Source organism: Mesoplodon bidens, assembly GCF_964165515.1.
Source record: "Mesoplodon bidens genome assembly, chromosome: 7".
Classification (NCBI taxonomy): Eukaryota; Metazoa; Chordata; class Mammalia; order Artiodactyla; family Ziphiidae; genus Mesoplodon; species Mesoplodon bidens.
The window spans coordinates 50,065,675-50,085,796 of record NC_138164.1 but is presented as its reverse complement, the minus strand read 5'-3'; the positions used below and the strand labels follow the sequence as shown (position 1 = coordinate 50,085,796).

Genomic DNA, 20,122 nt, shown 5'->3' with positions numbered 1-20,122 from the left:
TACAAAATAAGACAGATTAGGCAAAGTTCTAAGTGGCTAAAGCTGTATTCACTAAGTCTAAACAGGTTTTCCTCTCTTTGTCCCAAAGCTTCCTTTGTGAATATTAAAAAAAAAATTTCTTTTTTTACCTAATCTGTTTGATCATGTAAAGGACACAAAGTCCACAAGACAATACCCTATCACTATAATGCTGATGGCTTCTTATGTTCCAGTTTTGGGCTACTTTTCATGAATTAGGAAATCCAAAAAGTTTAGCAGGATAAAAATCCACTTGTAACTAAAGGTTAAAAAGTCTTAAAAGTAAGTTTATTAAGCAAACTTGTAAAAAATCAACACCATTTATTTCAAGTTCTCCTAACCCCAATTTCTTCTAACAATTCAAATTGAGGTGAAGAATGCTTCTTTCCATGTATTCAAAATTTTCAGAACTTCTTTTCTTGTGTGAACACTATCAAAAACATAGAAAATTTCAAATATCAATTCAATTCACCAAAATATACTCCAGGGAATGTATAGACATCAGGGCTCACATCCAGTGATTAAAGGTAAAGGGTAGTTAAAGCAACTCACTATTTCACCAAACGAAAGTATTTGTTACTCAAATTGGGAACTACTCCTAAACTTTTTCTCATCTCAACTCTTTTGCAATAAAGTAAAAAATATACAAAAAATTCAAGACTACTTATTTATTTATTTGGTAGGTGGCAGGTAGTTAAGAGTATTTTTACAGTTAAGGACAAGTTTTGTTCCAGCAACAAACAGCAATAAAGTTTATTGCACCAGAAGTAAACTTAAGTATTCTAGGGGTTTAAAAATTAAAACTTTTAAATTATGAGGAAAAAAATAGTACTGAAAGTTTATTCATTAATTTGCATTCCATTCTACTATCTAACATGAACATGAAAAAAAAAGGAAATACAGTACAGGTGGCTTTTGTAAACTAAGGATATCAGTTTAAATGCCATAAAAAAACATTTCTTTTTCCTTCTCTAAAAACAGACCTCAATAGAAACCTAGTTTTTTTTTTTTTTTTTTTTTTTTTTTGCGGTACGCGGGCCTCTCACTGCTGTGGCCTCTCCCGCTGCGGAGCACAGGCTCCAGACACGCAGGCTCAGCGGCCATGGCCCGCAGGCCCAGCCGCTCCACGTGGGATCTTCCCGGACTGGGGCACGAACCCATGTCCCCTGCATCGGCAGACGGACTCTCAACCACTGTGCCACCAGGGAAGCCCAGAAACCTAGTTTTGAGTAACCTAAATCAGGAGGTATTCCATTAGTGCTGATTAAGAGGTGGGAATATGCAAGTAAAACACCATCTCCTTTCAAACTGCAAACTATCCTTTAAAAGATACTCTCAAGGTTTGAAGCATAATTTTCCCTCTAATCTGTTTTAAACAGTAGTTATTAGTTTAAGTTAAACTTAGTTTTAGTAGTTCAGTCAAACAAGAATCATTATCTTGGAATATGCATTACTTAAAAAATTTTTGACAAAATCACTCACAAAAAGGAGATACAGTATACTCTTTTAAAATTCAGAAATATAGTTTTTGTTTTCTTCTTTGCATAAATGCTTTAAAAATGAGAAGCTTAAATCTTTCTGAAAAATATACATATATCCCAGTGTTGACTTACTTGTTCAACAGGTAGTGAACCCAAAGAACAAAGTTCTTTTGGTTTTACAAGCTAAGTAATATGAAGTTAAGTGCACAAAGGAATTAAAACATTCAAATACACATTCTCAACCTGTTATCTACAGAGAATTGTCAGCTACATTTAAACAAGACATTACATTATCTTGAGGAACAGTTAAAAACGAAACCTTTACATTTCTTTAGCCCCACCCCACCATGTTATAAGCTAAACTGAGATGTTTTATTTGTAAAAACCAATATTGCAGGAGTAAAGGTAACACATTTTCTTTTTTTTTTTTTTTTTTTTTTTTTTGCGTTACATGGGCCTCTCACTGTTGTGGCCTCTCCCGTTGCGGAGCACAGGCTCCGGACGCACAGGCTCAACAGCCATGGCTCACGGGCCCAGCCGCTGCGCGGCATGTGGGATCTTCCCAGACCGGGGCACGAACCCGTGTCCCCTGCATCGGCAGGCGGACTCTCAACCACTGCGCCACCAGGGAAGCCCTCATTTTCATTTTTAATAAGACAAAGTTCTATTGAAGAGATCCTAAGAAAAAATTAAGACAAAAATTAAGCATTTCTAATTATAAAGGAACTTGAAAAGCAAATGAGCTTTTTATTTTCATTTCATTTTCAAAGTATTATCAAAGTTTACCTAGATCATTTTTTAAGCTAATTTCAGAAGGTGGTTCTGAATCCATTGGCACGTTAATTAACGTATAGCATACGTTCTCAGCAGCCGTCATGGTTTCCAGTTATAGCCAACTCTCGATACAAGATTTAAAGATAACGGATGCCAAAAAAAACCCTAGAAAAATACAAGGATATCATCACAAGCGAAAAGACAAAACAAAAACAAAAATAGAACCAGTAACTATCGTGATCTTTCTTGTCTTTAGTTCATTCAGTTTGGCTTATGAATTTTAAAGTATTAGAAGGGGAGGATCAATCTACGTTATAAAAATAAATCCTGATATATTAAAAAACACACACTTGTCAGCCTTGGCCTAAGGTATATTATCTCCCACCGCACGATCCCGCCCGGGGTTCAGAATGCTGTACTGCAGAACTAAAGCCCACAATACAGTGACAGTCTCCCAGCCCCCCAGCCCATCGCGATATAAAACATCATACACAATCTGAACTTCTAAAGTTAAAGAGCCCGTGCACGAATACTCTGCTGAAACCTTAAAGAGCTTTAATGCGTTCATCCGTGGGACACTTCCCCGTCCCTTCCCTCCTGCAAAGCAAGCCCCGGCCCGAAATGGCGAGCCCCAGGGTCCTGGGTCGGAGAAGACCCCCGGCCAGTACGCAGGCCGAGATGGGGCGTCCCGCCCAGAGCCTTCCAGTACCGCGTTCCACTTCGCCAGGCCCGGACGCTAGCGGCCTAGTCGCTCCCCTTCCGAAGCTTCCCGCTAGAGCGCGTTCCTCCGCCTCTGCCAAGCCCAGAACGACTCTCCGAGATTAGGGGCTTGCGGCCCGCTACCTGACTCCAAGGAGCAGCGGCGGGGGAAACCGCGGGACCGTGTCCTCCGGCTCCAACTCGCAGCAGCGACGGCGGACCAGCAAAGTCCTAGGCTGACGTGGAAGGGGGTGGGGAACCGACCCAGGCCACAGCCGCCTTAGCCCCTACGGCAACTCAGAGAGGACACGCGTCTCCGTCCTGCGTCTGCGCGCTGCGAGTACGTCGTAAGCATTTCTAATTCTAAAAGAACTTCAAGTCTCCTCTTCTCAAGCCCTCGGCCGCTTTAGGCCAAAGAGGGAACTGGGAACACATACTTAAGTTTTCCCTGCAAGCTTGGGTTAAGCGTCGAGGTTATTTAAGCGCTACTTAGAAATTGTATTTTCTTCCAGAAACGGAAACAACCAAGGAGAAGAAGTGCTTGGACAGAAAGGAAAAGCATTTTACAGGGCTCTGTGGCCCACTGGCAAAGAACGCTAGACTGGGAGCTGGAATCCCTTTTCTAGCTTACCCACTAAGAAACTGGGAAAGTAGCTAAATACAATTTGAGAAAGTAATTTCAGTTCTTCTAATAAAAGACACTGGATTATATGAAGATCCATTTCAGTTCTTAACGCTGTAGTCTGAATCTCTGCCTCTGCAGTTAGGCTGGAGTTGCTTGAACATCACAGCCGCACTGGTATGATTTCTGGTCCTTATTTAGTAACGGTCCCTTTCATGATCCTTTACAAGCATCTAGATTAAATTTTTTTAATCCTTAAAGGGACACTGACAGTCACTGTTTTAAAAGGATTTTACCTGTCTCCAAAGACCTAATTGTTACAGCTACAATCAGTCATAGTACCTGCGGTTTTGTCCATTTAAGGTTCCACGTACCCCCCTCCCCCAAAGAGGGTTTTCTGGCAAATTATTAACAAAGTTTTTTTAGAAACCTTAAGCAAAATACTGTGAATACAAAGAGGTCTGACAGAACCTGACCTTATTAACAGGCTCATCTCAATTAGGGAGATAGAACACAAATATTGCTTCATCTATCTAGAATCCAGTTATTTTGAGATTTCTTCTTTCTGGAACCATCAAGCAAAAAATAAATTCTTTGAGAACCCAAAATATATCGCAAAGGCCATGTGCTCCTCAAATCCTGTACATTCATTTTATTAAAACTATTTTTCGTGAGATAATTGTAAAAATGACGTTAATACAGATATCCCATCTTCACCTAGTTTCTTCCAATGGTAAAAAAATCTTCCATAATTATAGTACAATATCAAATCCAAGAAACTGACATTGATACAATTCACTCCTCCTCATTCAGATTTTACCAGTTTCACATGCAATTTTACCATGTTTAGATTTGTATGATCACCACTGGTCAAGATATAGAATAATTCCATTACAAAGCTCCCTCCTGCTCTTTTTAAAATTTTTATTGGAGTATAGTTGCTTTACAATGTTGTGTTAGTTTCTTGCTGTACAGCAAAGTGAATCAGTCATACACATATCTACTTTTTTTTAGATTTCCTTCCCTGCTATCCTTTTATAGTCAGTCACTTCCCTCTTTAACCCCTGGCTACTACTACGCTGTTCCCCATCATTATAATTTTGTCCCTTCAAGGATGTAATATAAATGAATTATAGAATATAACCCTTTTGAGTTTGGCTTTTTTTTTTTCCACTCAGTGTAATTCCCTTGAGATCAACCCAAGGTATGTGTACAAGAAGTTGTTCCATTTCTATCTTCATTTTTAATATGGAATTTTCAGAAATGCAGTTATCTGGTTCCCAAGCCCACTTATCAAGAAGTGACAATCTATCAGCATGAAAAGAGGACCCAAAAGGCATAAAAACTAGACTTAGCGATAAGAAAGCTCGGCAGTTTGGGTCTGCGCTGAAAATTGTCACTGGCAGTGTATATATATTATTGTATATTCTGAAATACAGAGCTTGTTGAACAGGTATCAGGCTCTTATACAGCCTAATTCTTCCTCACTTGTTATAACATGAACTTTGTTTTGGGACTTTTTACTCTAGCATGTAATTATATCATTTTGAACACTTTATTTTTATTTTTTTTATTGGGGTACAGTTTTACAATGTTGTGTTTGAACACTTTTTAAATTATAAATTGAGAGCAAGGACCTGTCATATACTAAGAATTGAAAATTTTAGATGTCTAGGAAATCAAGGCCTAGAGGAAAGGGACTTGCCCCCAAGATCACAAAATGGTTAAACACTGAAAAAACTGGGATCAGAACCTGAATCCTGTCACCTACTTTACTGTCTCTTATTTTTCATTATACCAGTTCTTAAAAGATGTACATATAGATGCCTAATAATTCCAAGTGAATTACATGTTATCTTTATATTAAAGTGATAGGTTTTATGAGGGCATTATTAGGAATTTTACTGTTTATTTAATACAGATTAAATAGAATGCCTGAGTATAACACACTAGATAAAACATGAAAAGACATCAAAATGAACTCTCTACAGATAATGGAATTGAATCTTATAGGGGTGGGGAGGATTTTAAGTTCTAAAGTCAGTGTGTCAGACTAAAATTACATATTGAAAAAATAATTACTAAAATTGCCCCCAAAGTACAATACAGATCAGTTTTTTTTTTTCAGCTGAGTGCCAGCAAAGTAATTGGTTTACATTTGGGAACAGGCACAAAAATCTCTCTCTCTCACACACACACACATTTAAAAAACAGAATTACTCAACAAAGACAGAGGCTCACACAGTGAAAGGCACATGGGAAGGGAGACCTGCTTGAGGAAAGGGCAGATTATGAAATTTCTCACTTATGCTCCCTTGCCCAGACTGTAGGCCGAGTCTGAAGGAAGGTAGGAGGACTCCCTCTTTCACTGTTTTGTGTTAGTGAGTAACATATCCTTTTTTTTTTTTTTTTTTGCTGTATGCAGGCCTCTCGCTGTTGTGGCCTCTCCCGTTGCGGAGCACAGGCTCTGGACGCGCAGGCTCAGCGGCCATGGCTCACGGGCCCAGCCGCTCCGCGGCATGTGGGATCCTCCCGGACTGGGGAACGAACCCACGTCCCCTGCATCAGCAGGCAGACTGTCAACCACTGCGCCACCAGGGAAGCCCTGAGTAACATATCCTTGATGCGACTGCATTGTAGGTCAAATGGTACTGGTGGCCTCATGGCAAGTTCAAATGGCAGACTCTTGAGGCTGATTCCAGAGTGGAGACCAACATCTCCACATTCCTGTATTTAGTCAGAGGTCATTCCTTCAACAAGGTTGCCAGTTTCTCTTACCACTCTCCCTTCAAGAAGTCACAAAGAGATTTAAACCTACTAAGTTTCACATAAATTTTCCCACCTAACCTTCACAATAATTCTCCAAAGGATTTCCCTAAGGGAAGGCTAAGTAAATTGCTCAAAGCCAATAGCAGCGAATTAGTAGAATTAGGTCAAAAATCCAAGTTCCCTATCTATAAACAAACTGCTCCTCTCTAGGAAGATATGAATCTCAGAAAATAAAATAATTCTTCTAGGCTTCTTAGCAGCAAAATTCTGGATTACTGGCTTTGTTTTTTAAAACAGATTTCCTCTAATTTCATTTTGCATGATCTAAGATAAAAATTGTACTGCAATATTTAAATACACAGTTCATAGGAATAATGGAAGGCAGCCTAAAGATTATGCTGAAGTAGGGCTGGGCAGGGTAGGAGGAAATGATGGTTTGGGATTAAATTTCCCTTTTGCTATTTTTGCAAAAATTCCCTACACTGAGACCAGACCAGAGATATCACTACTGCCACCTGCTGGTTGGAAAGAAAAATCGTTCCTATGTTAACAATCTTCCTACTACTATTGTTAGAAAGTGGTAGTTTCTTAGGTTTTAATCAGAATCTCCAGGGTTGAACCCTAAAATTTGTATTCTGGACCAAATCTCCATGGATTCTCATGCAGCCAGTCCATACACTGGGGAATTAGTATAAGGCTGTTATAGATAAGAGGTAATATTTTTCCTGTCACTAAAAATAAGGCAATTTAATTTGGCAAACATGGTGACCACACATGATGATGACACAGCTGTAATCTCAGACTACTATTTAGAGTTGAAGCTGCTTAAAAAGCAAAACACCAATACATCAGCAGGTGAAACAATTTTATTTCACAGTTGTCTTTAAAACCACAAAGACAATATGTTCTTCATATAAAAACGTTAGTTCAGATAACTATACTTTCTAGAAAATGATTATAGAGACGCTCTTAAAGAAAATGCACCCCATTATATGGTTTTGGTGAAGTTGCTTGGAAAAAACTCACATCTGGATTGATTCCTAAAACATACCATTCCACCATTCTGCATCTTTTGGTTCAAAGTATAGGTTACTGTCATCAATACGTGTTCCTGCATTCTTACATGTATGATAATACATATATAGACTGGTTTATCATTTAATGTTCCATTGGTTCATCAGCCTTTTCTGCAGGTTCATCAGCAGGTTGAGTAGGCTTAAGAGAGGAAGAAAAAAGAAAATATGTAAAAAGAACACTTGACCAATATATACTTCTAATCATAAACATTACGTTATAAAAAAATTTATGAGAAAAGGAGTTAGGAGACATTTTGGATACTCAATTTTGGTTCATTGTCCTATTAAAATTTCTGAACAAAGGGTTTAAAAAAATAGATACAATTTTACAGTTCTGAAAACCTAAGCATCACTGAACAATTCCAGCGTTTCATTGTACTTTGTCTTGATCAAGAATAAAGGCTTTCCTTTTATTATCACTAGTAGCCTTAAAATACTGGCACATTTTAGACATTCTTTTCCTCTTTAGCACTAATGAACACAGCAAAAATATTTTCAAACAAAGCAGTTGTGTGGTACTCCACTGCATTCTTCCCAACAGTGCTGGTTCTTACCAACAGCAGTTAAATAATGCAAATCTTGCTCCTCCAAATACCAACAAGTTAAAAAAAAATTCATGCTGTAGAAGAAATTCATGACAGTTTTTTTTTTCAATTACACTGCTACCAAATAAGCATCTACAAAAGCAAATGTGTACGCTAAACATTCAACAAAAAAAGGCTAGTATTTAACCTGAGATTCACCAATACTTCTTGATCCTTTTCTCAATATTTGTGAAGAGCCAACTTAGTTTCCCAAGCTGGTCCCCAATGAATTTTCTCTCAGTCCCCACTCTGGTAGGATCTTGGCTGGCCCTATGACTTGTTTTAACCAACAGAATGTACAGAAGTGATGCTGTGCCAGTCCTGGGCCTCAGCCTTAAGAATGCCTGGCAGCTTGCACTTCTGAGTTTTTGAACTTTTGCAACCTCTGAGCTGCTACCCTGCTAGAGATACTCTGGTGAAGGAGAGGCCTTGAGACTACGTGGACAGAGGCCCAGCGATCCTAGCAGAGGTCCCAGCCTTCTAGCTGTCCCTCTAAGATACCTAGCAAGTATGAGTAAAGAAGACACGTGAGTAAAGCCATCTTGGATGTTCCAGCCCCACTCCCTCAACTGACTGGAACATTTGAGAGACCCCAAATGAGATGAGCAAAAGAACCACCTAGCTGAGCCCATCAACCCACAGAAGTGAGAAACTGCAATAGGTAACCAAATCACCCTTTTTGTGTTTTATGGAGATCATTGACCCCTCAGTATTTTACTTTAGTCAGTTCTTAGTTTTCCCACTGCCACATGAATTATGAGCCTATCTCAATAATTAAAGACAAAAGTGGTAGATTTACACAGTCATGGTAGAACAACAGAACTAAAGTCTCTTGCTTCTAATTAGTTATATACCTGTGTCTTTCTCTGTGGTCTTTCTTCAAGACCTTCCAGGAATGGAGACACATCATCATCATCATAAATCGTAAACTCCAAGTCTTTACCAACAATTCCAATGGAAACATTCTGAGGGGGAAAAAAAAAGGTAAAAATTAAAACTCAAGAGAATTTAGGTTGGAAAAATGCTTATGATAAAATGTTGGATGGAAAAAAGCAGAGTAAAAATTTATATAGCACTTGAATGAGACTTTAAAAATACTTAGGGAAAAAAGGAAGAAGAAAACTAGTAAACTTTTGTAATTTGCAGATTTAATATTCACTTTCAAAATATATATATTTATTTATTTGGCTGCGCCAGGTCTCAGTTGCGGCATGTGGGATTTAGTTCCCTGACCAGGGATCGAACCCAGGCCCCCTGCATCGGGAGCACGGAGTCTTAACTGCTGAACCACCAGGGAAGTCCCTAATATTCACTTTTGATAATCATGAATAATTCCAAAGGTCTATGTCACCTAGAAATTTGCAGCTTTGTTCATAATGGGAATGCAAAGACCAGTGTGAGGGAACAAACCACTTTGCTAGGAAGTAACCCTAACTTCTAAGAAATAATCAAATTTGTTTCGTGTGTAAGTTAAGACATGATAGTTCTTAGGGAAATAAATTTTGGGTTCTAAAGTGTTGAATTTAGGGGATTGGAACTATGTTCTACATGGAAAAATTAAAAAGCAATTCTTAAAGTGTTCAGTGAATGCTAACCAGTGCAAAAGAGCTCCCGTAAGATTAAAATTTCAGCAAAAACTTGAGGCATTAAGGATATATATGGTATTCTCTATGATTCAGTAAAAATGTGCAATCAGGAAGCCAGATACCTGAGCAACCTTTTCCAAGTTGTAAATGTCAACAGTCAACTGTATACCCAAATTTTAAGACAGTCATCTTGGAGTGATGGCATTATAGGCATTTTAAACAAATTTAAAAAATTTAATGTACTTTCCTAATTTTTTTGAAAGAATATTATTTTCATAATAGAAAGAAGTGTTTAAAAAGATTATGCAGGCTATAAAGTCTTCATATACATATTAAATATTAATTATCCGTTCATTATAACAAAATGGATTTTATAATATGCTGACTGATCTCACTTTAGTTAATGATCATTAACCTCAAGGAGGCCTTTAGTGGTTGTTGTATTATACGGGTCCCTAGATCATTCAATCTCCCCTTGCTGGACAACTCTTTCTAATATCCTCCATTCTCCTTCCAGCTTAAAACCTTGTTCCTATTTCACTGAGAAAATAGAAGCAATCAGAAGAGAATGTTCACAAGCTCCCACAGTATCCACTCTTTCCTGTACCTATGTCCCTAGATTCTCTCCCTTCCTGTTACTGGGAATGAACAGCCCAATTTCCTCTCTAAGGCCTACCTTTCCACCTGTGTGATGTTCAAGGTAATTGGTCTAGCAGTTTTTCTCATTTTTATCTTATATAAATGTTTTTCTTGATACTGGATTATTCTTATACCCATGCAGCAAACCTGCTGTAATCTCTCCCATCTTAAAAAACCAAAACAACAAAAAACCCTTTTTTCACTACATTCTCTTCCAGCCACCACCCCATTTCTCTGGACCCACAACAGAAAATCTCTTCCAAAGAGCTGTCTCCAATTTCTCTCCTCTCATTTTCTCCTGACTCCTTTCCTATCAGGCTTTTACCCCACTGTTCCATTAAGATGGTCTAGTAAGTCGCAGAGACATCACTGCTAATCTAATGGTTAATTCTCAGTCCACATCTTCCATGGTCTATTGGCAATTTTTCATTCTCTTCTCTTTGAAAGACAGTCAGCCCCTCTATCTGTGGGTTCTGCATCCTCAGATTCAACCAACCATGGATCAAAAAAAAATTCCAGAAAGTTCCGAAAAGCAAAACTTGAATTTGCTGTGCACTGGCAACTGTTTACATAGCATTTACATTGCAATTACAACTAGTTACATGCATTTACATTGTATTAGGTATTATAAGTAATCTAGAGATGATTTCAAGTATACAGGAGGATGTGCGTAGGTTAAGATGCAAATACTATGCCGTTTTATATAAGGGATTTGAGCAACTGCAGATTTTGTATCCAAGAGGGGGGCGCCTGGAACAAATCCCTCCCCAGATTCCAAGGGACGACTGCAGTTTCTTCATTTGCTTTTAAGGATGCCTCATTTTCCAAGTTTTCCTCCCACCTCCCTCGTCACCTTTCTCGGTCCTTTTTGCTGATTCCTACTCACCTCCCAACCTCTAAAGGGTAGTGCCCTTAACCAAGTCTTCAAACCTCTTGTCTAACTATTCAATTCTTTTAGAAATCTAATCCAGGTCAGTCTCTAAATGCCATTTCTACACAAAGACTCCAACATTTGTAACTCTAGGATAGACCATTCTCCACCAAACTCTAGGGGGTGAACATCTGATACCTGTTTATTCTATACCACCAAATGGACAAAGAAGAGGCATTTCAAATCCTGTTAAGTCCTAAACTAACTGCCTGATCTTCCTCCACAACCCACCCCAAAACCTGTTCTGTCTTATCCATCTCAGTAAATCATAAATCTCTCCTTCCTCTCAACGGGCCAAAAATCTGATTTATTATTTTTTTTAAGCTCACACCCCATAACCAATTTGTTAGCAAACCTTTTTGGTTCTAATTTCAAAACATAAGCAAAACTGAACTACTTCTCATCATCTCCAACTCTTATGACTCTGCTCTAATCCACCACAATCTCTCACCTGAATTACTATAACAACCTTGAAAATATTTCCACCCATGTCCCCACTACAATCTGTTCTCAGAACGGCAACCAGAGTGACTCTTTTAAAACCTAAATCAAGCCATGGTATTCCTCTGTTCGAATTCTAACAGCCCACTCGGAGTAAAATCCAAAGCATCTAGAATGGTTTTTAGGACGTATGCAATCTGGCCTCCATTACCTCTCTGACTTCATTCCTTCTCTTCCTCTTGATCACGGACTCTGACACTACCGGCCTCCTTGCTTTGAACACTAAGGACATCCTGGACTCAAGGTCTTTGTAATTATACTCCCTGGAAGAATACTGATCTAGACATCTGCATAGCTCACTCACCCACCTCCTTTAGATCTTTCCCTCAAATTTCACTTCCTCAGTGAGGCCATCCCTGACCACTCTATTTTAAATTATACCCACCACACCTTCCTACACCCTATTGGTCACTGTTACTCCTCTTAACCTGCTTTATTTATTTTTTTTTTTTTTTGCGGTAGGCGGGCCTCTCACTGTTGTGGCCTCTCCCCTTGCAGAGCACAGGCTCCGGACGCGCAGGCTCAGCAGCCATGGCTCACGGGCCTAGCCGCTCTGCGGCATGTGGGATCTTCCCAGACCGGGGCACGAACCCGTGTCCCCTGCATCGGCAGGCGGACTCTCAACCACTGCGCCACCAGGGAAGCCCCCCTGCTTTATTTTTTCTATAGCATTTATCACCTTCTAATATCCTATATAATTTACTTGTGGGTATATTGTCTCTCTTCCCCCACTTGGATGGATGTCCCAAAAATGCCAAGATGTTTGTTATGCTTACTATATATTCTCAACACCTATTGCCTACATGTGGTAAGTGCTCAATGTACATATTTGCTAACTGAATTAAAAATATGATGATATTCCTACCTCTTGAAGAAATGAAGAATATTCTACCTCAGACATACTGCTTTTATTGCTTTATACCAAAAAGAAATGTTTAAAAATCATTGCAAAATCAGTCCCTTTTAGTGAACATCTTAAAGAGAGAGAATGAGCCAAGGCAACCAACTCGCAAATTGAAGAACTGTAAGTACACAAACCTCTATTACTTACATTTATGTGATAAATGATTAAACCATAATGTTAGTATCTACAATTGGGAAATGTGATATTTACCTTTGTAGTTAGGTCCTGTTCTGCAGGAAGTGTCTCCCGTAAGGCACGCAGACCATGCTTAACCAGTTCATTCAAATTGCCTAAAATATAATAGAGTAACTATTATTTCTTAATTCCATTTTCATGCTAGGCTTCTTTTATTTGTCAGCCCTATAGTCTGAAACCATGGTTTTAGTCACTTACTAAATACATCATAATACAGAAACCCCAAAGTCTAAAGTTTGGCCATATAATCTTTTAATAATCTATTATTAGATTGCTTTTTTTTTTTTTTTTTGCGGTACGTGGGCCTCTCACTGTTGTGGTCTCTCCCGTTGCGGAGCACAGGCTCCGGACGCACAGGCTCAGCGGCCATGGCTCATGGGCCCAGCTGCTCCGCAGCATGTGGGATCCTCCCGGACCAGGGCACAAACCCGTGTCCCCTGCATCAGCAGGTGGACTCCCAACCACTGTGCCACCAGGGAAGCCCATAGATTGCTATTATTTTATTTAATGAGAGGATACATGATTTTTTTTTTTTTTTTTTTTGCGGTACGTGGGCCTCTCACTGCTGCGGCCTCTCCCCTTGTGGAGCACAGGCTCCGGACGCGCAGGCCCAGTGGCCATGGCTCACTGGCCCAGCTGCTCCGTGGTATGTGGGGTCTTCCCAGACCGGGGAACGAACCCAGTGTCCCCTGCATCGGCAGGCGGACTCTCAACCACTGCGCCACCACGGAAGCCCTGAATTTACCCTTTTCTTATGCTAAGTTAAATCAAAGTCCTGATTCACAAATGATACAGCTCAAAGTTTCACATAATGTATTCTGTGGAATGCTCACCACTGTATTTGCTCTTTATAAAAGGAGACTCCAACTCCTTGTATGTGGCCAGTACAACTATCCTTGTGTAGTTTTGGCCCTGATGCCACAACTACACAAGGATACCACAAGAAAGTAAAACTACAGATTAATATCCCTTAAGAACATATACACAAAAAACCTCAACAAAATACCAGCAAACTGAATCCAGCAACATTTATATTTATATAAACATTATATATATATATATAATTTATATTATACACCATGACCAAGAGGGATTTAACCCAGGAATGCAAAGCTGGTTTAATGTTCAAAAGCAACGCAATACACCACAATAGAATACAGGGGGGGAAATACCCATATGATTACCCCAATAGATGCATAAAAAGCATGAGTTAAAATCCAAGAGCCTTGCATAAGCAAACTACTCAAAAACCTGCCCTATCATAACACCTTACATCTTTTAACTTTCTTTCCCACAGCCACACTGACTTATTTATGGACTACTTAATGCAGAATGTCTGTGTGGCTAAAAATAAGAATCTCAGAAAACTAAAAGTTGTAAACAGAACTTACAACTGGTAGCTAGTACAGTAGCTCTCAACTCTGGCTGAGGCACACTTACTTCAGACCAACTGAATCAAGAATCTTCAAGGTCAGGGACACATATTTATATTTTGAAAAAGTTCTACTGATGATTCAAATTACTGTGGTAGCCAGAGAAAGTAAAAGCTAGTATGTGTGACAGAAATAATATACACTTCATGGGCTTAATCTTTTTAAAAATTCTTTCTGTAAAGCAGATATTTTTCTTCATTTAGAATACTGTATTTATTCACTACATACAGACTGGAGGGGATAAGAAAAATAAAATCACTTACACTCCATAAATTCTGACATATGTCTCTCCAAGTAAGTACGAGCTGACTGAGAACGGGCTCCAATGGACATAGCTCTGCAGTCAAAATAGTTAGCCGATGGACAAGTTTGGAAAATGTGAGGGCCCATATCCTACAAAGAGAAGAAAAATACACTACATAATTCTTGACTTTGATTGAGCTAAAAATTAGAAAACTTCTAGTCAGTTTTTAAAAAATCATTAAAATATAACAATACTCTACGAACTTACGTCATAACCAGCAATAAGCAGCCCAACACCATATGGTCTCCGGCCATATCGTTGTGTTGGTATCTGAGTTTCTTAAACTAGTTAAAGAGCCTGTTCTAACAAGGTATAAAGTACTATCTTTATTTTCAAATTAAACATTATTAACAAAGAACTCTGGTTTCTTAATTGCTGCATAATCCACCACAAGAAGAAAATAAAAGAGAAATATTTATTTGGCTTAGTATTAAAAAATGTTTGGCTATCCACCAAATCCAAAGTGAGTGCTACCAAAATGACTTTCTCTGATGTAAAGAATCTCATTCATTTTGGATATAAGGGGCAAGGATTTTTGGGGAACATCTAGAAACACCAATAAAAATTTTTAAATCTCCTCTAAAAATGATGCTTAGTTTTTCTGAAATTTGGCTTATCTGTATCTGGAAAATATTAATTGCTTATCTATAAGGGCTGATAAAAGAGCAGCCCAATTTCTTATTTAGACCCATTCTTCCATGGTAAAACTTCCTACAACTCTCCTTCTAAAAATTTTAAACATTCCGCTATTGAAAAGTGACTAACCTTAAAGTTTTCACAATCTTACCCATGATATATATTATCATATTCCTAATAAGTAACATAAGGATAAAGTATCAAAACCCTTTAAAGTCCACATCCATAAATACTAAAATAAATGCATAAATAAAAAGGATACTGCTTCCAATTAGAGATACAAGACGAGACACAGGAAGAGGTCTGTCAAATACAAATCTGGAATCCAAACACTCCTGGCGCATAAAATTACTAAAAAAGAAACAAGAAAAATTAGTAATTTCAAATCACAGAGAGTTATTCTAATCTAAATAATTTCATTTCTTTTTGCTTTCTTGCAGACATTTACATGAATTACATCCATACAAGGGAACCATAAAGACATGGCCACAAGGATGCATTTTTATACCAACTCTTCCTTCTAAATTTTAAATGACTAACCTTAAAGTTTTCACAATCTTATTATGTTTATGACTAAAATGTTCCTTAGTTCTAGAAAACCTCTGTCTCAGAGAATAGAGAAGAAAAGGCTGAGCAAGAGAAAAAGAGCAATGTCTCTTCTCTTACCCTTCCCACTGTCAACAAGACAGTGCTTTTTTTCTTGAAAGCTGATGAAAATTTCTCCAAAAGAACAAATACAAGAAATAGAATCCATAGTACGGCACTGTTAACATGTCCTGCCAACGTTACTTCTATCCATAAGCAGTACTCTAGAGGAGATACCAGACACTAGACTGTTGAGTCTCACTCAAGCAAGTATAACACAGGGGAAAAGGAAATGCATGCCTAACTATTAAAGCCAAGAGAACAAACAAGAAATGGATATGTACTTTTCTTTCATGCTGCTTTGTCTAGTTTATGTGTATGTCACATCTGATGATCAAATGTTGGCTGCAGGAACCAAGCTACTTGTTCTCTATTTTCATTTAAGTCCATTTCCCAGGGCTCTCTAAAACTGCATTGCCCAATATGGCAGGTACTAATCACATGTGACTAGTGAGCACTGAAAAAGTGGCTAGTCTGAATTGAGATGTACCATAAGTACAAAATATACATGAAATTTCAAAGACTTAGTACAAAAAAACAATGTAAAACATCTCATTAATAAAGTTTTTATACTGATTACATGTGACAGGACAATATTTTGGACAGATTGGGTTAAATAAAATGTTTGACGGCACAACATATATTACATTTTCAACAGCTAAAAGAAACCATCACTAATAATGCCGTCACTATACTGCTGACCTATGAGAGCAGGGTGGCTCGCCAGATAACTTAAAAATTTTAAACATTAGCATTATTATTTGCCCTTAGTGTTTATATTCCTTCTTTCCTAATTAAATCACAGACTTAAGAGATTACTTTTGGCTAACTACCTTCCACCTCCCAACACACACACCAAAAGTCACTGTGTTAAGTGTTCTACATGTTAGGCTATTTATCAGTAACCTTAGAAAAAAACACTAAAAAAATTGAGAGTTTAAGTAACTAGATCAATATCAGACTAAGTGCTAAAAGTGGGGACTAAAGACTGTGTGATTCCAAAGCCCCAGCTCTTCATTTACACAATGCCCCTCAACTAGAAATAATCTTTATCTCCTCTGGTCTCTCACAGAAATATACCTGTTACTCTCCACTTTCTACCTTGTATTATAGATATTCTACTAGATTTTAAGTTCCTAGAAGATGAGATCTATGTCTGATTCACTTTTGTATACCTTCCAGTACCCAGTATCGAGCTTTGCAAAAAATAAATGTCAAATGAATACTGATGTGTTAAAGAAAGCAAGGGTAGTTCAGCTGATCCTTAGAAACCTGACAAAAGTGTCAAGCTCTTCTCAGACCTGATATCAAACAATATATACTGAGTTATCAAGTAACACATTATTCAATGACTTCTCAAACGTGTTAATATTAATATGATTAATTCTACTAATTAATACTGCAGTGATCAAGAAATGGAATACTTAGTAACTGACTCCAAATCCATTAAGGTATTCATGATCTTAACTTATAAGCACTCTGGCAGACAACTTCTTAAAATATCTGGATCGTTTCTAGAAATGTAATCAATTAGGAATCAAAGGGATGTTTCTTTTGTTTTCCATGATCATACTCACCATAACAATCTAGCATCAGCAGTAAGTCCCGCAATTGAGATACCAATATGGTTATCAACATGGAGAATTTTTTTCTGATGAGCTGCAAGTTCTGACTGTGCTCTCTAAATAGAGACATTATTTAAGACAGAAAAACAAGTTTACAATTTTATTATCTATATAGTGAAACTTACATTTGACAGTTGTTTTCTAAAGGAAGAAGATATATTTACTGCTTTACTTACCTTCAACGCAACCAACACTGCATGGGTTTTCGATTTAAGACCAACTGTGGCTGAACCTTGTTTGACAGCTTCCATTGCATATTCAATTTGATGAATCCTGCCCTAAAACAAAAAGAAAACCCCAACATACCTTAGAGTCATCTTACAAGACCCTCTTGTATATTTAAAATTAGAGATCCCAAAAATCAGGTGAACATAGTTAAACTGGGAAACTTCCCTGATGGTCCAGTGGGTAAAACTCCAATGCAGGGGGCCCGGGTTCGATCCCTGGTCGGGGAACTAGATCCTTCATGCGTGCTGCAACTAAGAGTCCGCATGCCGTGACTAGGACCCAGCTCAGCCAAAATAAATAAATAAATAAACAAACAAACAAAAAACTAGGAAACTTACTTTAATGATACATTTAGGTTTCAGAAAAGTCTAAAGTGATTATATTCCATTTTCTCACTGCCCACAATCCCGTAAGTTTCTAAACACTTTGCAGCCACCAAAAACCACTTCATAGAAATAGTATAAAACATTTTACCTGAGGGCTCCAAACAGTGACATCATTGTCATATTGGTTGCGAAACTGAAAGTAAATGAAAAAAGACTTATTAATACGAGAACATTACAAATCCCAAATCTTAACAAGCTCTACCATTAAAAAATGTTCTTCCATCTGTTTTCATCTAACATTAACAAAAGACTGTTATTGCAACCTCATTGGAAGATTACTACTGTACTCAGCTGCAAACCAGTTTTACACTTACAAGGAGCTAGTTGGGTAGGGGAGAAAAAATCTAGATGGTTCTTATCCTCCCAACCTATCTTCCAATTCTAACACTGTCTATAGCACCCGCTTTAGGTTCAGTCAATTACTAAAGTTCCTATGTGTCCACTTTCCTTTCTATCTTTGCTTATGCTCTTCCCTTATACCAGACCTTAATAAATGGTCAAAAGCATTACTTTTCCCTAAACTAGCTCAAATGTCTACCTCCTAAAGTCTTCTCCATCTTTTCTCCCCAAATCCCAAAACATACTCCCACCAGTTCTTTATCTACACGTCCCTTTCTACTTTATATTACGATTAGGGACATGTCTGATTTATCTTTGAACCTTCACTGTGCTTAAAACAGTGCCTTTGAAACATTCACACTGAATGAATGAACACAAGAATGTCCCCAGGAAGTTAGAAGTGGACACAAATAGCCACAGCGACAGACCCATTACTGCTTTAAGGACGGTATTAAAACAAGTCCACCAGCACAGTACTTGGGAAACTAATCATGGGGGTGAGCAGGCTGAAGGCTGGAATGGCAGACATAGGTCTGCAAGCCCTGAGCCCTATATTGTAACCCTGGTTCCATCACTTCTATCAGCTTCGGTTCACTCATTTGTAAAACTAGGTGACTGGACAAAGTGATTGAAAAGGGCCTTTTCTGATCGAGCTCTGAGGGAGAGATTACAGGGGGACCCACCTGGAAAATGAACGCGGTCCAGGAACCCAAACCCTGGGGTCAAGTCCGCACTTGGCAGTAAAGGGAGATCTCAAGTCCCCATTTTCCCTTTCTCCCACACAGAGCACTAGGGGCCTCTCTGGACCGCTCGGAACCTACTCGACTGAAGGAAACTGAGGGGCGAACTTGGCTAGTAGTCCGAGGAGGTACTGTTCAAGGCCCGGTGGAAAGCGAAACAAACCCCGGGGAAAGGCCGCACCGACTACCGACCTCCCCTCTCCCGGCCAGGCCGGAGATGCTGAATCACTGCCTGAACCCTTCCCTCGGCTAAGGTTCCCATGTCCCGTGGCCTCGGGCCGCTCTGAGGATGACAGGCGAGGCTGCTCGCCAACCCCCAGCCCGCGGACCTCTGCCCAAACCCAGCCTGAGCTCAGAATCCAACTCACCATGGTTCCGGCGCGAGGCTGGCTTCGGCCTCCTGAAAACCCGCGGAACGAGCAGCGCTGCCTAAACTTCCGCTAGGCGATCTACAGAGAAGTCTGCGGGACTTTGAAGGCGGTGGCGCAGGGTAGAGCAGTCTATTCCAGAGATATCGATAGGCTTCCCTCGCTCCCCCGCCCTCAAAGCTCTCAGCCAGCTCGGGAGTGGGCGGGGCCTGGGAAGCAGGAGGAACTGAGATTGGCGGGAAATCCCGGGACAGGTGTCCCCGCGGGAGCTAAGAGCTGCAAGGCGGCCCCTACCAAGTCGCCATTCTTGGGTCCTCAGTGAAGTTACCTGGTGTTGCAGATTCCCGCCAGTTTCTCACCGACCAGGCCAGATGCACCTGACACTACGGGTGAGCGAGTGTGCGGCTCAACCTCTCCTTCAGCGTCAAGATGTGGGGTGTTGTGTAGTGTGAGAAGAACAAGACTGGAAGAAAGGCCACAAATAATGAATGGTTCGTTTCACTGTGTGAACCATACTCTTCCTCGAGTATCTTGTTTGTAGACATGTTTTTCTTTCTACTTTGGAATCCTTTTCCCTACTGCTTGGAGAACTCATCTTTCAAGGCTTTGTTGTTATTTATCACTCTTTAACATCATTAT

At 39.2% G+C, this 20,122-nt stretch overlaps 2 protein-coding genes across 3 annotated transcripts in view; both read right to left on the bottom strand.

Moving 5' to 3' along the window:
* COPB1 (COPI coat complex subunit beta 1) overlaps positions 1-3,232 on the bottom strand; it is a 33,030-nt gene extending 29,798 nt beyond the window's left edge. Inside the window, exons 1-2 of one of the 2 annotated variants that reach the window (XM_081240855.1) lie at positions 2,983-3,232; positions 2,286-2,438 (exon numbers count right to left, since the gene is read on the bottom strand). In XM_081240855.1, the coding sequence (XP_081096981.1) occupies positions 2,286-2,376 (91 nt within the window). In that variant the 5' untranslated portion in view covers positions 2,377-2,438; positions 2,983-3,232. The remainder of the gene's footprint in view (positions 1-2,285; positions 2,439-2,982) is intronic. The other variant, XM_081240854.1, reaches the window with a different exon arrangement.
* A 3,979-nt stretch (positions 3,233-7,211) lies between these two features.
* Positions 7,212-19,589, bottom strand: PSMA1 (proteasome 20S subunit alpha 1). Its single transcript, XM_081239471.1, has 10 exons — positions 19,484-19,589; positions 18,125-18,169; positions 17,599-17,700; positions 17,375-17,478; positions 15,415-15,503; positions 14,724-14,794; positions 14,476-14,605; positions 12,795-12,874; positions 8,878-8,988; positions 7,212-7,578 (listed from the first exon to the last, which is right to left on the bottom strand). Exons 1-10 carry the CDS (start codon positions 19,484-19,486, stop codon positions 7,522-7,524), a joined length of 792 nt encoding a protein of 263 aa, XP_081095597.1. The 5' UTR covers positions 19,487-19,589; the 3' UTR covers positions 7,212-7,521.
* Between the last annotated feature and the right edge of the window lie 533 nt (positions 19,590-20,122).